The 27,942-nt window shown below is 39.8% G+C and overlaps 1 protein-coding gene across 5 annotated transcripts in view; it reads left to right on the forward strand.

The window, feature by feature from the left end:
• SLC44A1 (solute carrier family 44 member 1) overlaps window positions 1-27,942 on the forward strand; it is a 202,905-nt gene that overhangs the window by 36,543 nt on the left and 138,420 nt on the right. For 4 of the 5 annotated variants that reach the window (XM_086683629.1, XM_086683631.1, XM_086683630.1 and 1 more), the window contains one exon: window positions 19,535-19,624. In XM_086683629.1, coding sequence (XP_086539755.1) covers window positions 19,535-19,624 — 90 coding nt within the window. Of the gene's footprint in view, window positions 1-19,534; window positions 19,625-19,797; window positions 19,843-27,942 lie in introns of those variants that run through there. The other variant, XM_086683633.1, reaches the window with a different exon arrangement.

A 27,942-nucleotide genomic window follows, 5' to 3' on the forward strand; every position in this document is an offset into this window, starting at 1 on the left:
GATGTCATTTTTTCTCCAGTTAATCTACAAATCTAACATGATCTGAGTAAAAATTACACACATTTTTAGAGGGGCTTGAGAAAATGATTCTAAGCAATAAACATAAAGGAGAAGGGTGCCTGGGTGGCTCGGTCAGTTAAGCATCTGACTTTTGATTTTGGGTCAGGTCATGATCTCACAGTTCATGGGTTCAAGCCCCCCATCAGGCTCTGTGCTGATAGTGTGGAGCCTGCTTGGGATTCTCTCTCTCTTGCCCTCACTTCCTGCCCTTCCCCTGCTCTCTCTCTCTCTGTCTCCCAATAAATAAATAAATAAATAAATAAATAAATAAATAAATAAGTAAGTAAATAAGTACATGATGCTTCTTTAAAACAAATAAAGGAGAGACTAGTATCAGATAATAAAACTTAAAGCTATAGCAGTCAATCATGTGTTACAGTTTAGCACGGTGGCCATGAGGTTAGGTGTTGAGACTATTTGGATTCTAGGCTTGGCACTTAACAGGCAGGTGGTCATGACCCAATGACTTAAACTCTCTATGACTGAGTTTCCTCATCTGTGAAGTGTAAGATTAAATGAGGTAAAGTCAATAAGGAGCTGAGTATATTGCTGGTACATGGGAAGTACCCAAAACACGTTAGTTGTTCTTGTTTTGTGTTGACACGAGTAAAATAGGTCAATGGAAGAGAATTGTGTAAACACAAGACCATAGTATAAATAAGAATTTATTATTTATTAAAGGAGCCATTTTGAATCAGACAATTGATATTATATTTAGTTAAGGAATTTTGGATAACTCACATTGCACATCAAAATAAATTCTATGAAACCATAAATAGAAGAAAAAATTTATCAAATAGTTGAAGAGCTTTAAAAGCAGTGAGAAAAAGACCAAAGTCAAATTGATTTGCCTCTACAAAAATTGATTTCTGTATAGAAGAAAAACTCACATGTTGGGTGACACACTGAGGCACAGTAGTGGTGTAGTGGGAAAGGTGTAACAGCCATCTCTGAGAGGGAGGGGAGAAAATGCCCAGGTTTGTCACATTTGTGGATTTTCCTGGTAGAAACTCTCCCACTGTACTGATTTTGGGCTACTGACATGAAGTCGTTGAGCAGGAATTGGGAAGAGACATGCATTGTTGGCTTTCAGGAGCTGGTGTAAGCCGGCTGCAGCATACCACTTGATCAGAAATGGCAGAGCATGCTGAAAGACCACCTAGATAGCGTCCCAATCCAGAAGGCATTCCTGCTGGAAACAGGAGGCATCAGAGATAATTGAGAATAAAAATCTACTCTGCTGTATCATGGAGAGTACCTTGACCTGGACCTGGACCTGCACCAGCACAGGGAAGCTGAACCTGCAAAGGGTGTCTGGGCTGGAAAGAGCCCTGTGGGGTGGCTAGGGCCTATCCTGGGAGCAGCCTTTTGGGAAACAAAGTCATACATTGACTGAGGACTAGGGGGCAAGGTGTTGTAAGGCAAACGTTTAGCAGAAAAAGAGCAGTAAGACCAGAGAAGAGGATGTTTCTCCCTTGGTTTCTTCTATTGCAGCCCCTGGTACTCTTGGTAGTGGTACATGTGTTTTAATATCTTCTTCTGTCTCTATATTCTTTGTTTTTTATTCTCCCTTTAATACTGTTCAGTTATTGTCTATAGTAGTTTTCCTAAGTGTGGTCCCCAGAAAGACCAGTCATGGCAGGAATGGTGATCTGTGAGAGCAGGAAGGCTTGTGTTTACATAGTTATGAGGTGAGCCATGTGCTTTTTTGTAGTAGACCAGGAGGCCAGAGACACGTCGCCTTATGACCAGGGAATCATGGTATTGTCAGGAAGGGAGGCTTCAAGGTATGGAGACTGGTCTCATGTTTGTTGGGTACTAGGATTCCACCAGGAGCTTGTACTTTTTATTCCACAGTGGATTAGTAGCTTGTCATTTGGTAACCCAGTCTTACATGTATCATCTTAGAGTGAATTGTTTCTTTGTGATCGTATCTGTAGTTCTCATAGATTGGAAGTAGGATTTAATTGGATTTCAGGGAAGTGGAGACTTTTTGAATATGGGAACAACATGGTTGGAAGTTGTATCGTTGTTTGAAGTGGGACTGTGACTGAGAATCGTCACATACTTTGGGCAGTACAGAAAGAACCAGTTGGTATGGAGTGGGATAGTGGTGTGGAAAGAGAAAAAAAGTAGTTGCTTTTAAGGGGTTTATGAAAATTAATCTTCTGATGTAAGAAAAGTAACTTCAGTAGACACAGAGGACTAGTTGGTGGGAAAGATGGGTTGCCAGATTTTGATACAGACTGGTCAAGGTACAAATACGGTCAGCTAGAGCTTAGAACTTGGCTTTGGAGGTGGACAAAGATTGTTTCTTATGAGTGGGATATTTTAATAACTCATTGGGCATAGAGGTTTACAGATGTTCATGTTTTGGGAGCATTTATTCAAGTTTGGTCCATTAACATTCATTTTTCTTGGTTGATACATATTTTTTTAAAGAGCACGTTTAGTATCTGTCATTTATAGGGCTATTAATTTGATGATTCAGTGTTCCTTCTCACTTATTTGGGTGTATCTAGTCTTTTTTTGGTATGAGTTTTCTTTTTAATCACTTCAGCTCTTCAGCTGGTTTTCATTAATTTAGCTCCTGATGTGCTCACATATTTTCCTGAAAACCTTCCTTCAGGATGGAACCATTGTATCTCAGGGTTGGAAGGGACTTAATAGTCTTCTAATCCAACTGTTAATTTGATGCTTGAATCCCCTGTATTAATCTTTTCCATTTCGGACTTACATAATCGATGTCTTGATTTTTAATAGTTAGATTTACCAAGAAGTGGGTTTTGAGGGTTTCTGGCAATATAGCATTCTCAGACCCCGCATTCACTTGGACATAAGCATCTGGTCATACTTAGGGGTGGCTGAAGGCCAGCTGGTTGCATGATGCTGACATGTTGGCACCATTCAGTGGCCCTTACTACTGGGTGCTCTGGCCTTGAATTTTAAACTCTGGGCAGGGGTGGGAATGTGGTTGGACTTAGGACCCAGATTCTAGGGCCAGGCTAAACCAGGACTCTCATGTTCCTAGGGCTTCCTCCATAGCTCCTCATCTGTTTGTAGGCAGGGAGAGGGTGTTTGAGGTTGGTGGTGGTATAGAACCAACCTCTTTGTCTCCCAGGCCTGCCAGGTAAGGCCAATCTGTAGGTCTAACAGCTGCCTGTTTGTAAATTAGGCTGAAATACTGGGAGAACTCTCCAGAAGGGTTCTAAACTATAGCTCTTTATTATTTTCTGCGTATAGAATTTGAATGCATAAAACTTGGTGTGGTTCAGGTTTTACCAAGGAAGCCCAGCTGTTGGCTATAGGTGACTTTACCGAATATCATCGGTCTTAGAATTCACCACACCCTAGAGCTTTGGAGGCTCAGAAACTTAATTTTGCTAGTGCAAATAGAGTGCATCCTTCCACTAATAGTAGAATCACATAAAACAAAGTCATAAGACACATTCGTCAGCTCAGGAGGCTAAGTTAAAACTGACATAGAGACTAGAAAATGTTAGTTGTCTCAGCTAGTGTTAAGGTAAAGCCAAATTATTATTTTTAAATTATCATATTTATTCTTTCAACGTTTATTTATTTTTGGGACAGAGAGAGACAGAGCATGAACGGGGGAGGGGCAGAGAGAGAGGGAGACACAGAATCGGAAACAGGCTCCAGGCTCTGAGCCATCAGCCCAGAGCCCGACGCGGGGCTCGAACTCACGGACCGCGAGATCGTGACCTGGCTGAAGTCGGACGCTTAACCGACTGCGCCACCCAGGCGCCCCTATCATATTTATTCTTAATAGGAAGTAGTACTTTTTTTTTAATAGTGCAATCCAAATATGGAAAGTCCTTCTGATCCTGCCTCACGAAACAACAGTGGTTAACAGCTTAGCTTGCATGTATTCATCTAGACTCTTTGCACGTGCAGTAGCCTCTGTTACTCTGTTATTTTTTCCACATGGCTTGTTAACTTGGGGGAAGAAGCTACAGAAGACAGTCAGAAGGTTGCCCAGTGACGTGGAATCGGATAAACAGAGCAAGCTGGATGACTCACGTCTCACTAGCCTGGCTTGTCTGTTCATCAATCTAGAGTCTGCTGCCCTGGCACCTCTTCCTCAAGACCGTTTGGAAGGACAGGTGTCAGCGTTTATATCTCAGACTGTTATTTCTCAGTGTAACTGGTCAAGTACAGATCCTGCCACCTAATAGGTGCTGAATAAATAGTAGTTGCGTACATACCTGCGCTTTCTGGCTCTTTTTTCCTGGCAAGTGCGTTCTAGGTATGTTTACACCACAGTCTAGTTTTGCCTTGGTGTGTGTGTCCTTTGGTCTCTTTAAGAAGACTTTTCTGTTTCTACTTTGATCTGTTTTATCTTTTATTTCAGTTCTCTGCAACCTTATTTCTCTTTTCCTCTTGTGACCCCCGCAGAAGGATTGAACTATTCTGTGAAAATCAGCACTCTATCTTGTAATGCTTGTAATTTCTGATTTCTCAGAAAAATCTTTCTTTCATTAAATTCCGTCATTACCCAATTCTTCACCTGAATTAAAACTATTCAGCTTTCATCTTGTTGTATACCTAATGTAGCTATATTGAAAGTGCTAATATAAAGTGGCCAATATGGCCCCCTTTTAAGTGTTTTCTGTGATTTCTTTTATACATAAAACAGCTTTATTGAGATGTAATTCTTACACCTTATAATTCACCCATCTAAAATGTACTGTTCCATAGTTTTTAGTACATTCAGAGTTGTGCAACCATTACCACAATCAATTTTAGAACATTTTTATCATCCCCCAAAGAAACCCCATACCCATGAGTGGTCATTTCCCATTTCCCCTCAACTCCCATCCAACACTAGGCAAGCTCTAATCTTTCTGTCTTTATAGATTTGCCTTTTCTGGACATTTTATATAAATGGAATCATATAATATGTGGCCTTTTGTGTCTGCCTTTTTTCACTTTAACGTCTTCAAAGTTTATCCATGTTCATGTTGTAGTATGTATCACTTCACTCCGTTTTATTCCAAAACTTATATTCCATGTTATGGGTATATACCACATTGTACTGTTCCATTCGTCTCTAGATGGGCATTTGTGTGTGATTTCTTTTTTTCTTTTAAGTAAGCTCTCCGCCCAGTGTGGGGTGAGATCAAGTCAGATGCCCTAACCGACTGAGCCAGCCAGGCGCCCCTTCTATGTGATTTCTTATTAGCAAAGTAGTACTTTAGTATTGTTTTTCTTTTTGAAACCCGAACAAGTGTTATGCAAAACATGGATGGAAGTTACAGAGGGCTATGAGGAACCAGCAGTTGTTCCTATCTGTAGACATCACTGCAGGTGTTTTCTTCAAATATCAACAGCAATATTTGGACATTTGGAAATTATCTTTGAAATCAAAATACAAAATATGTTAATAACATGTTATTCTTCGTTATGGCCTATAATTTTCCTGTGAGGAAAATGTTAATGGTGCAAAAAAAAAAAAAAATCAATTTAGATAAAATAAGCCACAGAAGGTACTATAGTATTTTTGCTGTAATTCTTCTGCCTCTCATTATTCTGTTTTCCCTCTTCTCTTTCACGTACATTAGTCCACAGTATTTACACAGGATACGTTAACCACAGTGAACACGGAAGAACAGAGCAGTCATGAGCCCTGGAACCCAACTACCTGCTTCATATCCCTGCTGTTTTAGTACTTACTGGCTGTGTGACTCGGGCAAGTTATTTACCCCCTCTTTGCCTCAGTTTTCCCATCAGTAAAATGGGAACGATAATAGTATCAACCTCAGAGGCTTGTTGTGAAAGTGAAATAGGTTAACATGGGTAAAGTGTCTGGCACATGGAATATGTTCAGTAATATAAGTTATTGTTTGCATTTAGTGTCACACAGTCACTAAATACTTGGAATACAACATTATTTTGGTAATCTCAATTGAGGTTGATGCATGACCTTTTCCCACTGTTGGTAGATATGTGCATTTTGTCTGTCATTTCACCAGCCCGCATATGTGAACTTAAATGAATTGTGTATTTATGAAAGGGAGGAGAGGAAAGGTAAACCCCAGAGATGAGAAAGGTTAGCAAGAGGAGAACAGAAAGGTGGGTGTCAAGTAATCAACTCTCTTAAGTCCCAGTGTGGTTCCTGCCATGCGATAATAGCTCTATGTTGAATGGATGGAGTTTTGTATAGTTTGTTTGACTATGGGTTGTAGAATTGAAGTTTTCTTCAAATTTCTTAAAATGTTTAAGATCTAGGAAGCCATTTCATTTGCTGTTGTTGTCATTGCCTTTTGAGGGTTACTGTTAGTTTGTTTCTTACATTTACCATGATTATCTCTATACCTGTGCACTCATTAATTTCTCCTGGTTGTATTTCCTTTATAACTAATGTTTCACTTTTCAGGCACACATTTTAGAATGTATGCAATATGGGAGCAATTTTTACATGTTTGACATGATTATTGTTAAAAGTCAATTTTTAAGATGCATCATGGGAAAGACTTTCCCCCTTTGCCAGTTGTGAAAGGGCATTAACAATGGTTTAGGGCCTGGTCCTAGTGTGGAGCTTTACTTAAAATCACTTATTCCTGTAAATCACAGCACATGGCTTGTGGATAGTTTCTTTACCTTGTAAGTGGGGGGATCAAGTCAGCTGGTCATACTTCTATTTAGAAGAGGAGCCAGGGGTGCCTGGGTGGCTCAGTTGTTAAGTATTTGACTTCGGCTCAGGTCATGATCTCACAGTTCATCAGTTCAAGCCCCGCTTTGGGTGAGCTCGAGCCTTGCTTTGGGTGAGCAGGAGCTCCGCTTTGGTTAAAACATGAGCCCTAGGTGAGCCCTGCCTCTCGCTCTCTCTGTCTGTCTGTCTCTCTCTCTCTCTCTCTCTGCCTCTTATGGGATTCTCCCTCTCATTCTCTGCCCCTGCCCCTCGCTCACTTGTGCCCTCTCTCTCTCTCTCTCAAAAAAAAAAAAAAAAAAAAAAAGAGGAGGAGGAGCCAGGATTCGAACCCAGGCCTGTGTTGCTCCTTCTCACCATACCTGTGTATTACTGCTCTAATGTTTGCTAGTATATTTATTACCTGTCTGATGTTGCCACTTCTTCCACTTTCTCCAGGAGAAACCTTGCTCCTGTCTAGGTGATTTTCAGCATACAGCTTTCTAGTGACGTTTAAAGTGTTCTGATCTCCTGTCAATAAATGTCAGATAGAATAACGTGAACATTTTCTGGAGGTTTTGGTACTGTGTCTATATATAGCTGATACTACACTGAGGAAGTAGAGAAATAATAATCTGGAGAAATGGGAGCCACGAGCACTTTTCTGTTGTTGTTTCTTCCATAATTAAATAGCATTGATGGAAGTCAAAGTGAGGAAAACGCATTATAAGTCAAACTATTTAAAAATTGCACTATCCCCTTCCAAGTTGTGTACATTTTCATATACTGTTGTACAAGTTGTAGAGCCAGAGCATAGATACAGTTTCATACCATATTTTTTAAAAATCTTAACAATTTTTTTAAGTTTGATTTATTTATTTTTGAGGGAGAGTGAGAGCATGCATGAGCGGGGGAGGGGCAGAGAGAGAGGAGACAGGATCTGAAGCAGGCTCTGTGTGACAGCAGAGACCCCAGTGTGAGGCTCAAACTCACAAACTGTGAGATCATGACCTGAGCTGAAGGCAGACGCTTCACCAACTGAGCCACCCAGGTGTCCCCCTACCATATTTTTTAACACTATTTTTTTTTTTTATCATTTTCATTTTCATATGCTACAAGGCAAAGTCTTCATAAGTATTTTTATGATTGCCGAGTATTCTATTCTCATATTTAACGATTTTCTGTTAATTTCTAATTCTTTTTTCATAATGGCACTGTATTGAACATCTCGTGTGTAGCTATTTTAATGTTTTAGCTTATTTCCTTGGAGTTTGAAGTGTATTGCCAAATTATTTTCCAAAAGTATCTGTCCAGTTTAAATTGCTTTCAGCATTGTCTTAACTAGCATTACTTGCCTTTACTTCTGAAAATGTTTTTCAGTGGAAGCATGAACCCTTATGCTCTGGTTTCCAGAAATGTAGCGTTAGAGAGGTTGGCACTGTCTGTATTCATGTCTCCTAATGGGTATATGACCAAATAAGTTTTGGTGACTCTCACAGAAAGGCCCCAGACAAGTTATGCTTGAAAGACTAGATTTTGTTAGTGTTTCTGAAACTTATTTAAATTTGGAATTTATTTTTCTTGTAGATCTATAATAAACATCTTTGCGGAATACCATACTATATAATATCTGTGGGAAAAGGAGCCAGCCTGTGATGCAGTAGAATGCTTTGTAGGGACGTGATCTTATGCAGGAGAGGCAGTAAGGATGTTTGCTCTAACATTATGTCACCCCAATGGTAAGAAACCTAGCCTTGTTCATTCATTCATTCATTCATTCATTCATTCATTCAAGCAATTGACTGAGAGCCTACTATGTGCCAGACACTGTTCATCTACATAGCAGTGAATAAAACCAATACATCCTTGCCCCTAAGTAGGCAGTAAGATGGGAAGAATGGACATTATATGTTCAGTCCCTTACGGGAAGGTTCTGCACACATTGTTTCATGTGGAATAGGCTTTACAGCTTACCAACAGTAAATAGTGCTGCTGCCTGATTTAATTAAAAAATAAATAGACATATTACCCTTACCCTCATGAAATTTGTAATCTGCTGGGGAAGCAAATAATTATATGTGAAGTGATAATTACTGTAATGGTGGTATATGCACACTATGTTATAGGGACACAAAGGAAGGGAATCTGTTCCCTATTGTGAGGGTTCCAAATTTTTTAAAAAACTATTATAGGGATTTGATTTCTCAAGAGTTCTTAGGCACTGCCACAGAATTGAACATATATTTGTTTCTGTGCATGTTTGCAATGAATTAAAAACATCTTCATTGGCAAAGACAACAGCTAATTTTGATTTAAAATATAAATTTACTCAATTCCACCCACTCATTATCTGTGTTATAATCACTGTAATCTTCACATTCCTTCTCCTTAGTCAGCATGGACTTCATAAGTCAGTTCTTACCTATTCTGTCATGGAAAGGAAGCCAGATTGGAGTAAGAATCCTATACTGAGTACCTACAAATTCCTGCTTTAATAAAGGTTTCTAGTATAGCAAGGAAACTCAGTAAGTCCATTCATGGTACTGTAGAAGGGAGGGGGTGCAAAGCAGATCTTTGGTCTTATTAGTCTGTCCTTGGTATCAAGTTCCTAAGAAGTTCGGACACTTGTTGGATGTAATGGGGAAAAATGAAGGCCATCAAAACTGTCTAATTAAAAAAATTAAATGGTAATTTCAAATTAAAAACATTGTTCACCACTGATTCAGAAGAAAGACAACTTAGAACTACTGTTTGAGGATTGCAGACAAGGCTCGTCTGTATAATTTTGATCATGTTTCATTGACGACGGAGGTAAAAGATGCTGTTTGCTATATTGCAAAGCAGGATGATCTTGGCTTATCTCCAGTAATTATCATGTGCTCATGTTCGAGAAAGGCGGTCACTGAGGAGTCTGATGTAAGAACATCTTTGTAGCGGGTCCCCAGGTATCTATCTATCTATCTATCTATCTATCTATCTATCTATCTGTTTTTAGGGCAGTTGGAGGAAGAATGAAGACAAAAGCAAGATACCTCCCCATGATCTTTCTATCACTGTGTAATTACATAACTTGTAAGCAGCTCTAGTTGCCACTTCCCCCTTTTTTCTTAAAGGGATGAATGTTTGTGATTTAGCATAAAGTTCATGAACTAAGAAAAGCAGTTGGACACAGATGCCTGTATCTTTCCACTCAATGTATCTTATTACCTTTAACTGCCTGTTAAAATCATGCTTTTATTTTTACCTTTCAAATATAAATTGCCAACACCAGGCTTAGCAAATGAAACGGATTACTTATGGTAACTGTAAGTAGTTATGCACTCCAAATCCTTGAGAGAGCTTTCCCAAAGGGCAGGCAATGTCTTTCAAAATCCTATTACAGGATTTTATTTGCAGGTGCTGTGAACAGAAGGCTGAAAGCCTCCATGTTTTATTGCTACCCAACTTCATCAGGTCTGTTCACTCTATTGAAAATTGTGGCAAAAATGATACACATCAGCTCTTTTATTCTTTTGTTACTACTCTGCGCAAATAAAAGCATATTGGGGAATTTAATGAAGCAGTATGTCCTTGGAGGGAGCTTTGAAGATTTGGAGTGTACGACTATTTGTCTTTAATACTGGAGATTTTTGTGTAAAACAGACTGGCGTGAACAAAAGAAAGTCCTCACAGATAGCCCAGTGTTTACCACACATGTGCTTAAATCACACATATTTAGTAGCAGTCACCTTGGAGGCCTCCTGGGTGTGCCAAGGAGCACCCAGGACAATGAAAATTAGCAGACTCATTGGAACTCTGGAGCCACTTTTGGAGGTGGTCTGTTTGCCCAGAAAGTAGAGAGATCAGCATATCAAAAAACAAACAAAACACTGGAAGGGGGAATTTGATTATTCAACAAATTAGCAAGCATACCCCAAGGACACATGCTGGGAATCTGTGCTGCTTGAGAGGCTACATCTCAGCTTGCTTTGGCCTTCACATGCACGGTTGGCTTTTCATTAGGGCCTGGGAAAGGCTGCTGGGATGGAAAGGATGGATCTGTGCTGCAGAGATCTAGGCACACATGAGGGAATGGGCGTCCATAGGCTTCTCATGAGGTGTAGTCTTCAGGTTACTGCAATTACTGACCTACCAGTTTCACTCTCCTGATTGCTGGCAAGTAGGACTGTAGGGATGTGTTGATGACCTCATAAGGATAATCTTGACTCTGCTTAAGTTTCTAAGCTTCAGTGCTTAGTTATAATGCATATTTGCAGTATACCTCCTGATTGATCAAAACATAGAAGTATGGGCAACTACAGTTGTGAACTCCTGGCCCAAATGGTGTTGGAGTTGATGCTGGTTTGTCTTTTTGCAGGCTTAACATCACCAGTACACCACGTCTTTCCCTTTGGAGCAGCCTTGGGGGTTGTCAGTTATTGCTGCTTTGAATGTAGGAGAGAATACAGTCCTCTGGCTTACTCTAGGGAGATGACAAGGGAGCTTGTGGTCAATTAGTGCACCAGAAGTTCTAGGCCGAAGCAATTCTAGATGTACGTGACCAGATAGTACTTAGGAATCTCACCAGTGACATCAACATGAAAATATTGTGGCAGCTTAGTAAATACCGCACTGCACTAATTGTGTGAAAGGCTGAGAGGGCTCCTTCCTAAAGGGAACAACCATAGAACCTTTAGCATCAAGAAATCTTAATGGATACAAAGTAACGAAATGGCTGATTTTTGTATTTTTAAACCAACCTAATGTTCTGTTTGTTTACTACTAAACATTTCTGAGTGGAATAATTCTTATTTGGCAGTCAGTATTTCCCCATCATAGCAGCAAGAATTTTCAGTATGTTTTGGGCACAAAACACATTCTATTTTAGACACCAAAGAATCATTTTTCAATGTTTGCTTCAGAGTTTGTGAGGTAATTTCAACAGATCTCACAAATGTTTACTTAATAGTTCCCATCTCTATTCCTGCAGTACTTTTTACGCATCTCTATTTTGGCATCACTCAGCCATAATCATAGTACCTAATTTGTTTCTCTTTTACTAAACTAGAGCTCAGAGAGGACAGAGGCTTTCTTACTTGACTTTGAATCTCAGGTCCATTGTAGTGGCGCTCAGTATTGAAGAATCAACAAAATGCTTGAGAGTGTTGTCTGAAAATCAAGTAACTTCTTAGTGTAATTATGCTCTTTTTGTAGCACGTTTTTCATTTTCTCCAAACCATGTCTACACAAGTCTGCTGTGTCAAGGAAAGATTCATAGCATTAGGTAATGAGGTTATGAGATTATTGTAAGAATCTTTGGGAAGCTGCATACTTTTATCTTAATTAGGAGAAAGTCATACAGAGAGTAAGCATACAATATAAAAAGGAGGCCAGAAGCATTCAGTCATTGCTGTTAGGTATTAGCTATCACCAGAGTGTCTCGTGACTCCCTCCGCTTGCCTCCGTATTTGAGACCTACTTGACTTTTTTTTTGTTTTTCTTGATTCTGGATTGTTGGTATTGCCTCTCTGATCCTTTCATTTCTTCCTGATCCTTCCTGCCCTGTCTAGATTCACATCTGCCAGACCTTTTCCTACCTAACTGATCCCTGACTTGGCCCGCCCAATTACTGCTGATGGCTTCCAGTGATACCTGATTTGACCTGACTGGTTATGACCTATCATTTGTCAAAACCTTTGTGTGTTACTAATATCTGCAATATATTTATTCAGCAACTATTCTTTCATTAGAAATAACATGGAAATTTAGGTCAAAACTTTTTATGGGTTTAGTTCCTAAAAAATATACATCCCTACTACAGCTTATCAAATTTACCAGAAGGCCTTGGATTTAGCTATTAGGGCTTATAGTGAATGTGGAGTCTAGGACATAGATGCTCCTGCTAAGACTTCTGTAAGAGATACTGTGGAAGCTTTTCTTTCTTGTTTCCTTGCTTGTATCTATGATGTGTACAAACTGTAGGGAGGAATGTGAAGGTATTAAACATTGTTCTTACCTAACTTCAAGGATATGAATATAATAAAAACATAAACATGAGATAGAGGTCAGTTGTGGTCTTAGAATTGCTTTTTATGTGCTTCAGATTCTCCTTCTCTCTCTGCCCCTCTCCCACTCATGCTCTGTCTCTCCAAAGTAAATAAACATTAAAAAAAAAAAAAGAAGGGGCGCCTGGGTGGCGCAGTCAGTTAAGCGTCCGACTTCAGCCAGGTCACGATCTCGCGGTCCGTGAGTTCAAGCCCCGCGTCAGGCTCTGGGCTGATGGCTCGGAGCCTGGAGCCTGTTTCCGATGCTGTGTCTCCCTCTCTCTCTGCCCCTCCCCCATTCATGCTCTGTTTCTCTCTGTCCCAAAAATAAATTAAAAAAAACGTTGAAAAAAAAAAAAAAAGAATTGCTTTTTATGGTCTAGTACTATTATTAAAAATTATAATTCTGCCTTCTAGATTACTAACCTTGTATAAGTCAAAAGACTATATAATGTGAATGTTGTTATACACATATACTCTTATTTTATTTTTTACTTTATTTTTTTACCTTTCATTTTTTTATTATTATTTTTTAAATATGAAATTTATTGTCTAATTGGTTTCCATAGAACACCCAGTGCTCATCCCAAAAGGTGCCCTCCTCAATACCCATCACCCACCCTCCCCTCCCTCCCACCCCATCAACCCTCAGTTTGTTCTCAGTTTTTTTTTTTTTTTCAACGTTTATTTATTTTTGGGACAGAGAGAGACAGAGCATGAATGGGGGAGGGGCAGAGAGAGAGGGAGACACAGAATCGGAAACAGGCTCCAGGCTCTGAGCCATCAGCCCAGAGCCCGACGCGGGGCTCGAACTCCCAGACCGCGAGATCGTGACCTGGCTGAAGTCGGACGCCCAACCGACTGCGCCACCCAGGCGCCCCTGTTCTCAGTTTTTAAGAGTCTCTTATGTTTTGCCTCCCTCCCTCTCAACCTTTTTTTTTTTTTTTTCCTACTCCTCCCCCATGGTCTTCTGTTAAGTTTCCCAGGATCCACATAAGAGTGAAAACACATGGTATCTGCCTTTCTCTGTATGACTTATTTCACTTAGCATAACACTCTCCAGTTCCATCCACGTTGCTACAAAAGGCCATATTTCATTCTTTCTCATTGCCACGTAGTATTCCATTGTGTATATAAACCACAATTTCTTTATCCATTCATCAGTTGTTGGACATTTAGGCTCTTTACATACTTTGGCTATTGTTGAGAGTGCTGCTATAAACATTGGGGTACAAGTGCCCCTATGCATCAGTACTCCTGTATCCCTTGGGTAAATTCCTGGCAGTGCTATTGCTGGGTCATAGGGTAGATCTATTTTAAATTTTTTGAGGAACCTCCACATTCACATATACCCCTATTTTAAAAACTTTATGGGGGCGCCTGGGTGGCGCAGTTGGTTAAGCGTCCGACTTCAGCCAGGTCACGATCTCGCGGTCCGTGAGTTCGAGCCCCGCGTCGGGCTCTGCGCTGATGGCTCAGAGCCTGGAGCCTGTTTCCGATTCTGTGTCTCCCTCTCTCTCTGCCCCTCCCCCGTTCATGCTCTGTCTCTCTCTGTCCCAAAAATAAATAAACGTTGAAAAAAAATTAAAAAAAAAAAAAAACTTTATGGAAAATTTCAAAGCTTCATTTTTCCTATTTTTGGAAATCTTTCTTTTTATACATTCAGATTTGTCTGGTATTTTATTCTTTGAGCCTGAAGTTTTTTTTTTTGTTTGTTTTTTTGTTTTTTTTTTTTTTTTTTAACAGAAGGCTCAATGCCAAATGTGAGGCCTGAACTCACAACCTTGAGGTCAAGAGTCGCATGCTCTACTGACTGAGCCAGCCACAGCCTGAACAGTTTTTGTAGTTCAGGTTTGCTGCTAATAAATTCTTAGAGTTTGTTTGAAAAAGTCTATTTTTGAGAACCATTTTTCTCAGAAATATATATATGATTTTCTTTTTTTTTTTAGAGAGCGAGTATGAATGGGGGAGAGGAGCAGTGGGAGAGAGAGAGAGAGAGAGAGAGGGAATCCTAAGTGGGGCTCAATCCCACGATTCTGGGACCATGACTGGAGCTGAAATCAAGAGTCAGACCCACGGAGCCACCCAGGGTCCCCTAATAAGTGTTGACTTTTTAAAAAATTGTTTCAATAATTTAAAGATGTCATTGCATGCTTTTTGTTTTGTTTTGCATAGTTTCTGACAAGAAGGTTGCTTAATCTTTGTTTCTCTGTATGTAATGTGCCCACCTCCTGCTGCCATCAAGATGATCTCTTTATTTTTGGTTTTCAACAGTTTGAATATGATATGTATAGCGTGTGTATGAACACATGCGTATGTATATTGGATTTATCCTGTTTGGGATTCTCTGAACCTCTTGGATCTGTGCTTTGATTTTTTTTTTGTTATAAATTTAGTAAATATAGCTGTGCTTTCTTATAAATTTCTTTTGTTATAATTTTTGTAGGATTCTCAGTCATTATTTCTTCTAACATTTTCTCTGCCCCATTCAATCTTCTCCTTCTGGGGTTCCAATTACACATATGTTAGACCATTTGATATTGCCCTGTAGTTCTTGGATGCTCTTTTGTGGGCTTTTGATTTTTCCCTCTTTTTTTCTTTGTGTTTCATTTTCAGTAATTTCTATTGACCTATCCTTGAGTTTATTGATTCTTTCCTGGGCTGTGTTTAGTCTATTGATGAGCCTGACAAAAGCATTCTTCATCCTGTTACCATATTTTTTTTTATTTTTTTATTTTTAGCATTTCCTTAAGTCTTACAGTGTCCATCTCTCTGCTTGAGTTTGAGGTCTCAGGTTTCAGATATAGATTTTCCACTTATTTTCTCTGAACCTTGGTTTTCTCTTTTACAAAGTAGAAAAATCAGGAACATATAATAATGACTAACAGACTTGTTTTGAGGATCAAATAGGATCCCTTGGGCTAGTCCCTACCTCTCCCTTCCCTCAGTCTCAATCATTGTCATTTAAGGTTTGCACAGTATGATTACGATGACCCTATTTAGTTCCTAAATTGTAAGATTGTGTGAAGGGGAAGGGACCTAACATTTACTGACAGCCTGTATTAATCTCATATAGAATTTGAGAAGGGGATAAAAATCACATTTAAAATGTGCTTTTGTAAAACATTTTACTTCTGCCAGGTCTATGTGGATTTTAATTGGAAGAAACAGACAGCATTAAATCCAGTTGCCAGTTGGTTAAATCTGTTAAAGAATCATTAAAATTTTTCAACTGTTGGGCTTCTTGACTCGCTTGAGAAATGTCATGGCTCATAAAACATCTTACTCTCTTTCTCGGTGCCTATAGGATTTTAAATAATTGGGTTGGCTCCCCAGTTTTGCGTTGTGAGGAAAAACTAGTGGAGTTTTGTTCCTTACTGACTGGTGCAAATGAACGATATTCTCATTGGATTTGGCTTTGTGGTCACAGAGTTGGATTCAGAGTCTGGTTGCACAACTATAAAATCTTGGGCTGATTATTTAACTTTTGAGTTTGGGTTGTTTTTTGTTGTTGTTGCTGTTTTTTAATCTGTGAAATAAGGATGGTAACCTGCGTCAGAGAGCTGTTTTGAAGACATAATGTATGTAAAGAAGACATAAAGTATGTAAAGCTTTGGGTATAGTACCTAGTTAATAGTGATCAGTGACTGATAACATTAAGAATAGTAGCTAAAATGCAAACATGCCACCATTAAGTCAAGTTGTAGTAAATAGAAGGGGAAAGGCAACTTTAATATTCTTTTTATTTCTTTTATTTGGAAAGGTCCATCTGGTAAAAGGATATCTTAATAGGGAGAGGGTTAACTAAAAAGTGTGGATGAATAAGAATAACTAAGAATTAGTGCTTACTGTGTGATAGATACTCACGTTTAGTCCTCAGAATACCCCCAAGCCATCGTTCCTCTGAGACGCCTTTTCTTTATCTGAGTAAGAGTGACCACCCTCTCCTTGATGTTCTTCTGTTCTAGTTTGTACCTTGTCACTATCTTTTACATGTAACTCCCTCCTCTCTCCGCTTCTCCTCCCCAGTGAAAGGTTTTTTACGTATTTGGTCGCAAGTGGCCCACAGTAAGTAGAATTAAATTGTTGGGATGTCGGATCTCTGTGTGTTTCTGGTCAAGAGTGAAATCCCACTTTCTTTATGTTGTAGGTGAAAATTTAAGCATTAAAAACTGAATGTTGGTCTAAGGTAACATTGCTAAGAAAATAGTTGTGGATAAAGAAACTGCTCAGTCAATCTGAGGCTCCTCCCTGCCCCCCCCCTTCTAGACTGTTTTGTTTTGTTTTTTTTTTTAGACTGTTTAAGATAAACAAATATAGCATCTTAAAGTAGCTCTTGCTCTGGAAATTACCTTAGGGTAAATATGAATTTCAAAGAGGTATCCAAATTCTGTGTTTGTAAGTCATTTTACTCTAATGGGAATTATTCAAGATTGAAATTATTTAATACAAAGAAACATTCTTTATTCGTACTGTGAGTAGCTGTGTTCCAAACATAGACCACAATACTGGCATTCTTGCTTGAAAAGTACAAGGAATAATGTCAAATTATTTTTGCAGCTTTTCTTTTCTTTTTTTTTTTTTTTTGTCATAAAAATTTTCACAAAATTGTCCTGCTGATCATAGATTTTTACAGTTGGAAGGAACCTAAGAGATGCAGTCTAACTCCTTCCTGCCACCCAGAGAGGTGAAGCAATTTTTCCAAAGTCACGTAGCTAACTAATGACAGAACCGGCGAGAGAACAGAGTCCTTGATCCATTTTCCATAGTGTTACATTCCTTTGGAAAAAACTGCCTACTCACTCTTGGTTTTTAATTCTAGTTAGAGTCTTAGGGTAAGGTTTTCCCCTGTGAGTCACTACTGCTCTTTTGTTTTCTTGTGTGGGTGTCTGGGACCAAGCTATTAAGGGGGGTGGAGTTTTTTGTTGTTGTTGTTGAACAATTGAACAGTGTAAGGCACTAAACAAGGAAAAGGCATCTGTCTGGTTAGCATGTGAGGGGTAGGGAAGAAGGGTTGTAGCTCAGACTCTCTGCTTTCAACATTGATAAGCAGGTATTTTAAAGTTGAGTTTCCTAACTTGGGGTCTGAATTCCCTAAAGTTTTATGAAAACTATGCAAATAGATACATACCTCCCAAGAAAAGAATGTGTAGCTTTCATCAAGTTATTAAAGGGTACATAGCTAAAAACTGTTGCTTTCTTTTTTAAAGGGAGGAAAAGCCAATAAGCAAACCTGAGAACCAGTTCCCGACTCTTGTACTCTAAATACTAACTATACTAGAGGCCTCCTTATTATCTCCAGCCGCCTTCTGTTGGTATGCCCTTTCCTGAAGATAAGCCTTCCCAGATGGCTTCCTGGATCTTGTCATGGAAGCCATTGGAGGCCCCAACCTTCTCGCAAGAACTTTTCCCATAGGTTTCCCAAGGCTGCCTTCTCTCCCTTCTCTGCCTATTGTTTCCAGCATAGGGTGGGAGACCCTGGGTTTTTTGTTCATTAGAAAACTTAGGGGTGTTTTTTCTATTACATTCCGGTTAAAAGGAATTTGTAAGCTGACTTGAGAGCCTGAGAGTATTTGCTATAAGAAAAAAAAAATGCAATCAGGATTCCATTCAATACTTCGCACATTTACTTTTAGAATGCTTCTGGTTCTTCAGTTAGGGAATCTCTGTTTGATCGAGAAACTCTTTCTACTTTCTAGAAACAGACTGAAAATCCGTGGATGGTGGCTTAGGAGTTACCAAGATCTGTCTCTAAAAATGTTTTAATTTAGTTTTTCTCTCCTGAATTTTATTAGATCTAAAAGAAATTACCCTTGAATAGGAATTCACTTTAATGGGCTTTCTTCCTAGAAAAGAACATAATATGTAAAGCACATTCTAGATTTAAAAAAATTTTTTTTAATGTTTATTTCTGAGAGAGAGAGACAGACAGACAGACAGTGCAAGCTGGGGAATGGCAGAGAGAGAAGGAGACCCAGAATCCTGAAGCAGGCTCCAGGCTCTGAGCCGTTAGCACAGAGCCCAACGTGGGGCTCGAACTCACGAACTGTGAGATCATGACCCGCGCTGAAGTCAGACACTTAACTGACTGAGCCACCCAGGCGCCCCTCTAAATTTTTAAGTTTAGCATCTGGACACACAAAGAGAAAGCGACCACTAAGATTAAAGTTGGAAGAATTTGTTTGTTCATTTATTCGTTAAAAAAGGCCGTAGTGGGGGCGCCTGGGTGGCGCAGTCGGTTAAGCGTCCGACTTCAGCCAGGTCACGATCTCGCGGTCCGTGAGTTCGAGCCCCGCGTCAGGCTCTGGGCGGATGGCTCAGAGACTGGAGCCTGTTTCTGATTCTGTGTCTCCCTCTCTCTCTGCCCCTCCCCCGTTCATGCTCTGTCTCTCTCTGTCCCAAAAATAAATAAACGTTGAAAAAAAAAAAAAAAGGCCGTATTGAATACATGTCTTGAACCCTCAGGTGTCATGTTAGATGCTGGGAAATGAGAAGAGGTCTTTTCCCTTGTGAAGCTCATGTTCTTCTGGGGATACAGTTAACAATTCCAACCCAGAATGCTAACTACTCTAATAGAGGTACAAGAAAAGCATTGGAGTCAATACTCTGCCTAACCAGGAAGAAAGGTGGGGTGTTAGGGAAAACTTCCCAGAAAGGTGACCTGTACTTGAGTTGTATCTTAGTAGGTTCAGTAGAAACTTGTCAGGCAAGAAGGAGTCTAGGTATAAGTGGTATTTTTGTGCCTTCCTCATTTTAACTACGTTTAACATTCGCCACTCTCTTATTTTGTATTTTCAATTAGAGCTCTAAACGAGAATGGAAGCCACTGGAGGACCGTAGCTGTACAGACATACCCTGGCTGCTGCTTTTTATTCTCTTCTGCATTGGAATGGTAAGGACACTCTCCTAGATGATCAGAACCTGGTGAACTCATGATCCAAGGGGATGATGGGGAATTGGTTTAAAGGGGGAGCTTGTTATTTATTTATTTATTTATTTATTTATTTATTTATTTATTTATTTATTTATTTATTTATTTATTTATATTTAACCCCTCCTGAATTGCTTATACCCTGGCTGCTGCTTTTTATTCTCTTCTGCATTGGAATGGTAAGGACACTCTCCTAGATGATCAGAACCTGGTGAACTCATGATCCAAGGGGATGATGGGGAATTGGTTTAAAGGGGGAGCTTGTTATTTATTTATTTATTTATTTATTTATTTATTTATTTATTTATATTTAACCCCTCCTGAATTGCTTATAACAGGAGGTCCTAGGATATCATTGAAGCTGGTTATTTTTGTCCCATACAATTCATTGGTATTTCATACCCCTTGATTTTTTTTTTTTTCTTTTTTTAAGCTTACATGAGATAACATTAAGGGGATTGGAACTTTGTCTCTTTTACTAGATCATTTAAGGAAGCCAGATCGTTCCACATAAATTTCTGTGAATTGTGATCTTAATGGCATGTTGACCAGAGCACTGGGCATGGAGTCTTGAGTATTTATCCAACCCAATCACACAAACCTGATGGCTACTTTTGTACCAGTTTTCCTTTCAGGGACTTGGTGTGTTCCTTTGTATAACATTAGAAGTTGTGCCAGGGGGTATCGACGGTGTTTCCAATTGTGACATCTTTTAGTTCTTCCTGAAGAGGTGAAGCTGCTTGCTCACTGCTTCTGCCCATACTAGGCCCCTGCTGCCTGCTGTGTGTGCTGTACTGAGTGGCGTCTCTCAGTTGGAGGTCGGGGGACTTGGTGATTTTCCATTGGGTATAGACGATGGAGGAGCAGAGTCCCTCGTACAGAGTGTCGGGGGTGTGCTGATTCAGACTGCATACCCATCCGGCCCTGCAGGGGTTTCTGACACAGCCTTCAGGGACTTGAGAGTCCCTGCCAGTGTGCTGGGCTGGAAAAGAAGGTTGGAAACAGCGGTTTTAAAGCTAGCTGATGTGTAGAGCTACGGTTAGATTGGACTTGGAAATCCTCATCTGGCTCATCACCCTCATTCTACAGAGTGAGAAGCTCAAACCCAGAGATGGCAATGACCATCCCAAGGCACATTGTTAGTTATTAGCAGGGCTGAGAACAGAATCCCGGTCTCATAATTTCCAGGGCAGTGCTCTTTTCTTCCACCTTGTTTCCTCTTCCTCAAGGGGACTGTGCAGACGGTATCGCTTTCTTTTTCGTGGTCTTTACAAACCAAAACACAAATACACTACCTCTGGCAGCCTTTTTTCACAAATACGTGAGCGTTTTTAACCCCCATTTCCCCATATCTTTTATAGAGCTTCTTTAGGAAAATCTTATTCTGTGTCCTCTGCAACGGTACACCCTGCAAATGCCACTTGAAAATCACAGAACTACCCTAAGCCTAATAGGCATAATTAGCAGGTGCCAGTTCTGAACCTGAAGAAAGGATAAGAAAGCAGTAGACTTTTTAAAGAGATATAATAAATTGAGTAAAATAAGGAGTGTTAGTTTTATTTTTTTCAACGTTTATTCATTTTTGGGACAGAGAGAGACAGAGCATGAACGGGGAGGGGCAGAGAGAGAGGGAGACACAGAATCGGAAACAGGCTCCAGGCTCCGAGCCATCAGCCCAGAGCCTGACGCGGGGCTCGAACTCATGGACCGCGAGATAGTGACCTGGCTGAAGTCGGACGCTTAACCGACTGCGCCACCCAGGCGCCCCGGAGTGTTAGTTTTAAAGATAATAGCTTAGTTTCAAGAAACCTGAGATACTTAGAAAACATCAAAATACCCATTTCTTCACTTATGACTTCTAAGATGTTGTTCAAGAGTCTACCTAGTTTAATGGAGTGGCACCTGAAATGCAGTGTGCATACAGAGTGTGGGAAAAATTTTTTTGTTAACAGAATTAGTCCACCACCTCTCCCCACACCCTGAATCATCCCTGAGACAAACAGCAGCTGACCTTTCGAAATTAGATTTATAAACACATGTACCTGCCACTCCAGGTGCTTTTGATTTTCTACTCTAAAATAGCTTGGGAAAGCATCATGAATGTTGATAGGCTGACTTGGGAGTGACCTGAGAGTAAGGAGTATTTGTTTACTGACATGTTTTAATGCAATGATAATTAATGTTGATGTCAGTGCAGTGGTAATTAAGACCACTGTGGGTTCTTTTTATTTTTCTTTTATTAAAAAAATTTTTTTTTAATGTTTATTTTTTTCAGAAAAAGACAGAGAGTGTGAGCTGGGGAGGGGCAGACAGAGAGGGAGACACAGAATCCAAAGCAGGCTTCAGGCTCTGAGCGGTCAGCACAGAGCCTGATGCGGGGCTTGAATTCATATCACAAACCACGGGATCATGACCTGAGCAGAAGTCGGACGCCTAACCTGAGCCACCCAGGCGCCCCCCCCGTCCCCAACCCACTCTGTGTACTTTTAAATGAAGGCATAGTGTTATGTGTCTTGGAAGGATTTTTTTAATGGATTACCTCCATGGAGTTGAGCTAACCTCAAATTTTGCCTTGTGGAAACTGGAGAAATTTTCAAGTTCTGTTGCCCACCATACTGGCACAACACAATAGTAGACCAATGTTTCTTTGTCTTCCGTGTATTCGTTTTGTATGGTTTTGAAAAGGTTTGTTTTTTTCTTTTAGGATTTCATCCTATAGTACTTCTCAGAGAAACATTCATCAAACATTTATTGATTTATTGAGCATTGCCCTATGCTTGATGCTTTTGTATGTATTTATCTTGTTAAATTTTCCCAGTTATCTTATGAAATAGGTTTTATCCCTAGCTTATGAACAAGGTGTAACAAGGTTAAATATTTGCTTGTCTAAGAATATAATAATGGCAATACACGGCAAAGATAGAATAGGAACCAGAAGTTTCTGCCTATATTCTTTTGATCTAGTGGCCTTTCTGTCAACTTGTGACCTTATTTTCAAGTCATATCTTTATTCACTGTCCCTTACTTGTAGTTCTTTGCTCATTCCTTGATGTCTGTGCTTTGAAATATGTTAAGATCTTGTCTTATTTCATTCATCTTCACCATTAAATCTTATTTACGCATGTTCACCTCTTCATAAATATTTGTCCTTCTCTTTTATTTCCTCTCTTACATTCAAGATTTTTCCATGCTTACTTGCCTTGTCTAGAACTTAGGGTATTTTTCTTTTCTTTAATTTTATTTTAGGTGGGGGGTGTGGGGGGAGTGCACATGAAAGTGTGGGAGAGAGGCCGAGGTGGGGAGAGAGAGAGAGAGAGAGAGAGAGAGAGAGAGAGAATGAGAATCTTAAGCAGGTTCCATGCCCAGCATGTAGGCTGATACAGGGCTCAATCCCATGACCGTGGATCACGACCTGAGCTGAAATCAAGAGTCAGATGCTTAACCAACTGAGCCACCCAGGTGCCCCAAGAACTTAGGTTATTTTCCAAAGCAAATTTCTACCAGCCTTCTTGAGAGCTATCATCTTCCCCATTTGAACTTTCATCAGTATTTTGAAATTATTGGACATACATTTAACTCCATTCTAAAAAATTGCATGTAGCATTGTGCTTCTAAATTTCTATTTTCCTTTAAGGTAGTAATCAAGTGGTTCTCATATTAGACAATAAAAAAAATACTTGTTCCTGGGTCCCACCTCTGATTGTGATTTAATCTCTGTGTTCGATGTTCAGCCAGGATTGAGAGACCACTGTTTTAGGCACCAATAAACTGCTGAAGAGTTTTGAGCAAGAAATGATGTGACCGGGTTTAGGAAGATAGCCCTAGTAGCCAATGTTAAAGATGGTCTGTAAAGCCATTGTAAAGGGGGACCACTTTGAAGGCTGATGGAATAGTTCAGATAACATGTGGAAAACTGGAAATAAGGTAGTAATAAAGGAGAGGAAGAGAGAGCATCAATGTTGCAGGCAAGACAGAGGCAGAGTAAGGATGACTAAGAGGTTCTTGTGTTAGGGGTTCAGGTTAGAACTTTTCAGCTCAAATCTGACTCCAGCTTGTAAGTTCCAAACCACAGTTTCTGTACACATGAAGGAACAAAAATAAGATGGATAAACAATATTACTTTATTATTTTTTTTAATTTTTTAATGTTTTTATTTATTTTTGAGAGAGAGACACAGAGTGTGAGCAGGGGAGGGGCAGAAAGAAAGGGAGACACAGAATCCGAAGCAGACTCCAGGCTCTGAGCTGTCAGCACAGAGCCCAATGCAGGGCTCAAACCCACAAACCATGAGATTATGACCTGAGCTGAAGTCAGATGCTCAACCAACTGAGCCACCCGGGCACCCCAATACTAATTTATTAGTCACCAGACAGTCCCCTGATTATATCCAATAAAGAAATCCTTGGTGAAAATGACTTGTAGAATGAAGCTTGTGCCATGTGGGCTGAAGGTCCTTCCCATCTTGGATAGTGCAAGTTCATTCTCTCTCAGGGAGAGAGAGGTATGCATGAGAAGAGGGAAGAGATCCATCGGGACCCTATCTGCCCAGATCAGCTTACCGCAGAAATCAGGAAAGAGAGGCGACTGGATGGCCCTAGTAGGAGTGCTTACCATGGACAGTGGAAGGTAGAGAGACCTTACAATTTAGCCCTCTTACTTATTGCTTCCTACTGTGGACGAGGGGCTGTTCTGTATGTGACACAGAAACATTGAAATTTCACAACTACATTCTCATTTTACAGATAGAGAGCAGAGGCACAGAGATAAGTTCAATAACTTATCTAGATAACACAGTGGCAGCATTGAACCCGGAAGAGAAGAGGTAGAAAAGGTGAGGCCTCAAGAGACAGTCCCTCCTTTGTTGCCTGGAATTGGGAACAACAGATAGTTATTTAGAACATGGATGCGGTAACCTTGCCGGCCAGTAAAATGTTGTCTCATCAGTATTTCAGATTCTGAGCAAACAGTTTAGCATTCTTACTTCCTCTGGCACAGTTAGGAAGCAATAGTGATGGCCAGAAGTGTGGAGGGGGGAGACTGAGCAGTCCCCTCACTCCGTATCTTACATGTGCAGTCCAGTAAAGAATGAAACGACAAATGCAGACAGGGTATGTGCAGGAGAGGTGAGTGGTTTGGGGAAGTGTGGAATGAGAAGATGAATTCGACAGAAGTAGGGCATGGGTAAGGATAAGCACTGGGAAATGCAGAGTTGGAGCTTTGGAGAATGGTCTGGACTAGAGCTAGGCGTAGGAGACATCATTGCATACGTTGTCCCTTCAGACTGCTTTCAAGGACCTTTTTTTTTAATTTTATAGCATTAGTCTAGTTCCCAGAGCATAGTGTTTCTACCTCATTAACTATTGTTGAGCATGCAGCACCTAGTGAAAGACTCAGAGACTCACTGCAGTATTTAGTCATTCTGTGTGATGGTCTGTGCTTTGCCAGGAAGAGGAAGAAAATTACCTTAAGGTTACCTGATCCAAATATGTACCTACTTAATGTTAAATCCTTTGTTTCTTTTTCCTTTTTTTTATTATGGTAAAATATAAATAACATAAACTTTACCATGGTAACTATTTTTACATTGATTACATGGATTTGGTTTTTAATGTAATTTAATTTTTTATTTTTTTATTAATTTTATTATTTTTTTAAATTTACATCCAAATTAGTTAGCGTATAGTGCAACAATGATTTCAGGAGTAGATTCCTTAATGCTCCTTACCCATTTAGCCCATTACCCCCTCCCATACTCCCTCCAGTAACCCTCTGTTCTCCATATCCATGAGTCTCTTATGTTTTGTCCCCCTCCCTGCCTTCATATTATTTTTGTTTCCCTTCCCTTATGTTCATCTGTTTTGTCTCTCAAAGTCCTCATATAGTGAAGTCATATGATATTTGTCTTTCTCTGACTAATTTCACTTAGCATAATACCTTCCAATTGTATCCATGTAGTTGCAAATGGCAAGATTTCATTATTTTTGACTGCCGAGTAATACTCCATTGTATATATATATACCACATCTTCTTTATCCATTCATCCATTGAGGGACATTTGGGCTCTTTCCATACTTTGGCTATTGTTGATAGTGCTGCTATAAACATTGGAGTGCATGTGTCCCTTTGAAACAGCACAACTGTATCCTTGGATAAATACCTACTAGTGCAATTGCTGGGTCATAGGGTAGTTCTATTTTGAGTTTTTTGAGAAACCTCCATACTGTTTTCCAGAGTGGCTGCACCAGCTTGCATTCCCAGGATTTTCTTTCTTTTTTTTTTTTTTTTTAATTTTTATTTCTTTTTTTATTTTAGAGAGAGAGAGCAAAAGCAGGGGAGGGACAGAGAGAGAGAGAGAGAGAGAAAATCAGCGCAGAGCCTGATGCAGGGCTTGAAATCATGACCATGAGATCATGACCTGAGCCGAAATCGGGAGTTGGATGCTTAACTGACTGAGCCACCCATGTACCCCTAAATTGATTTGCTTTTAACCTACTCTTGTTTTTGTATTCTTGGTCACTATGCTGGACCAAATGGGCTTATACTTCTTCCTGCAAGTATACTCTGAAAAATTTTACTTTGTGTCTACTTTCCCTTAGGATCATAAATTTTGAGAAGAGGAAAGCGCTTTAGAGATTAATCTAGTTAAACCCAGGAAACTGAGGCTCAGAATTTAAAGTGACTTACCCAAGATCATAGGGAGTATTTGTATCAGAGCTGGGTTCAGTGTCTAGTATTCCCTGTTTGTGTTTTTTCTTTTTTTCATTGCTCAAGCTGCCCATGAAACTGAGCCTATCTGATTTTGCTTCCTCATACTGCATGATTTTCTAACCTTTTGAGAACATTTCAGTTCTTTTTTTTTTTTTTTAACGTTTATTTTTTTGAGAGACAGAGAAAGACAGAGCTCAAGCGGGGGAGGGGGAGAGAGGGAGACAAAGAATCTGAAGCAGGCTCCAGGTTCCCAGCTGGAGTCAGCTGATGCAGGGCTCCAACTCACAAACCATGAGATCATGACCTGAGCCGAAGTTGGCTGCTTAACCAACTGAGCCACCCAGGTGCCCCCATTTCAGTTATTTTAGGGTAAACTTCATGTATTTTAACCTTTTTGTACCCTGCATAGCATCTTGCATTTGTAAATGCTCAGTAAATACTTATTGGGTGTATATTTTCTAGACTTCCAAACATTCTTGCTTATTGATTCTTTCTTCTTTCTTAGAGTAATACATCCTATTAATGTGTGAAGAAATCCAGAAATCTGGAAGATTGGCAAAATTAAAAAAAAATTTTTTAGTTTGTATAAATATTAGTTATTCATCAGGTATTCTTTTTATAAAATGTATTTATTTTGAGAGAGTGTGTGTGCACACGTGAGCGGGGGAGGCACAGAGAGAGGGGGAGAGAGGATCCCAAGCACGCTCCATGCTGTCAGCACAGAGCCCGACTTGGGGCTCAATCCCACAAACTGTGAGATCATGACCTGAGCCGAAATTAAGAGTCAGATGCTAACTGACTGAGCCATCCAGGTGCCCCTGCATCAGGCATTCTTGTCCTGTCTTCTAGGTGCTAATAGCCTTCCTTGTCTCCAGGTTCTCAGAAAAGGAGGAACAGAAGCCAAATGCTGCTTCAAGGTTTGACAAATTAGTGATTAGGAGATTGATTCCAAGCTTTCACTGAGTTTAGGAATAGAGGTAGAGGATTAGGTATAGAACTAAAGGAGGTAGTATTGAAGGGGAAAAAAAGAGCCTGGATATACTTTCATTTCAGAGCTATAAACATAAATCTTTTCCCCCATCTTTCTATTTTGAAACTTTTTACTAGATTTGTATTTCATCCCCACCCGCCACACGCCACATGTGTTTTTGTTGACCGTTTTTTTTCCACACCCAAAACCCAAACTAAGGCTTTCACCTTGCTCAGTTGCATGTTAAGGCTCCAGGTTTGAAATTCATACATGCTTGTGACATAAAATGTGTCCCCTTTTTTGACTACTAGTGAATGAAGCTAAGCAAATCCTCCTTCTTAAATTGAACTAATGAGTGCAGTTCAGAAATTGTCTGTCTCCCTCTGAGGCAGTAGGTACTTCCTAGTTTGCCAGATCTGGCATGGGATCCATCACCGCTATATGCCTTTATCTGATTTGAGTCACCTTCTGTTTGTGATTAGATTTGTCTGCTCCTCTCTCTCTCTCTCAAAATAGCTGTTCTGAAAGCAATTCAGTAACTCAGTCCTTTTAAGATTTTAGCCATGGTTCTCTTCCTTACTAATAGGCTTACTTTCTCTGC

This window comes from Puma concolor, chromosome D4 (assembly GCF_028749965.1).
Source record: "Puma concolor isolate L17-30 chromosome D4, mPumCon1.1.hap2, whole genome shotgun sequence".
NCBI lineage: Eukaryota > Metazoa > Chordata > Mammalia > Carnivora > Felidae > Puma > Puma concolor.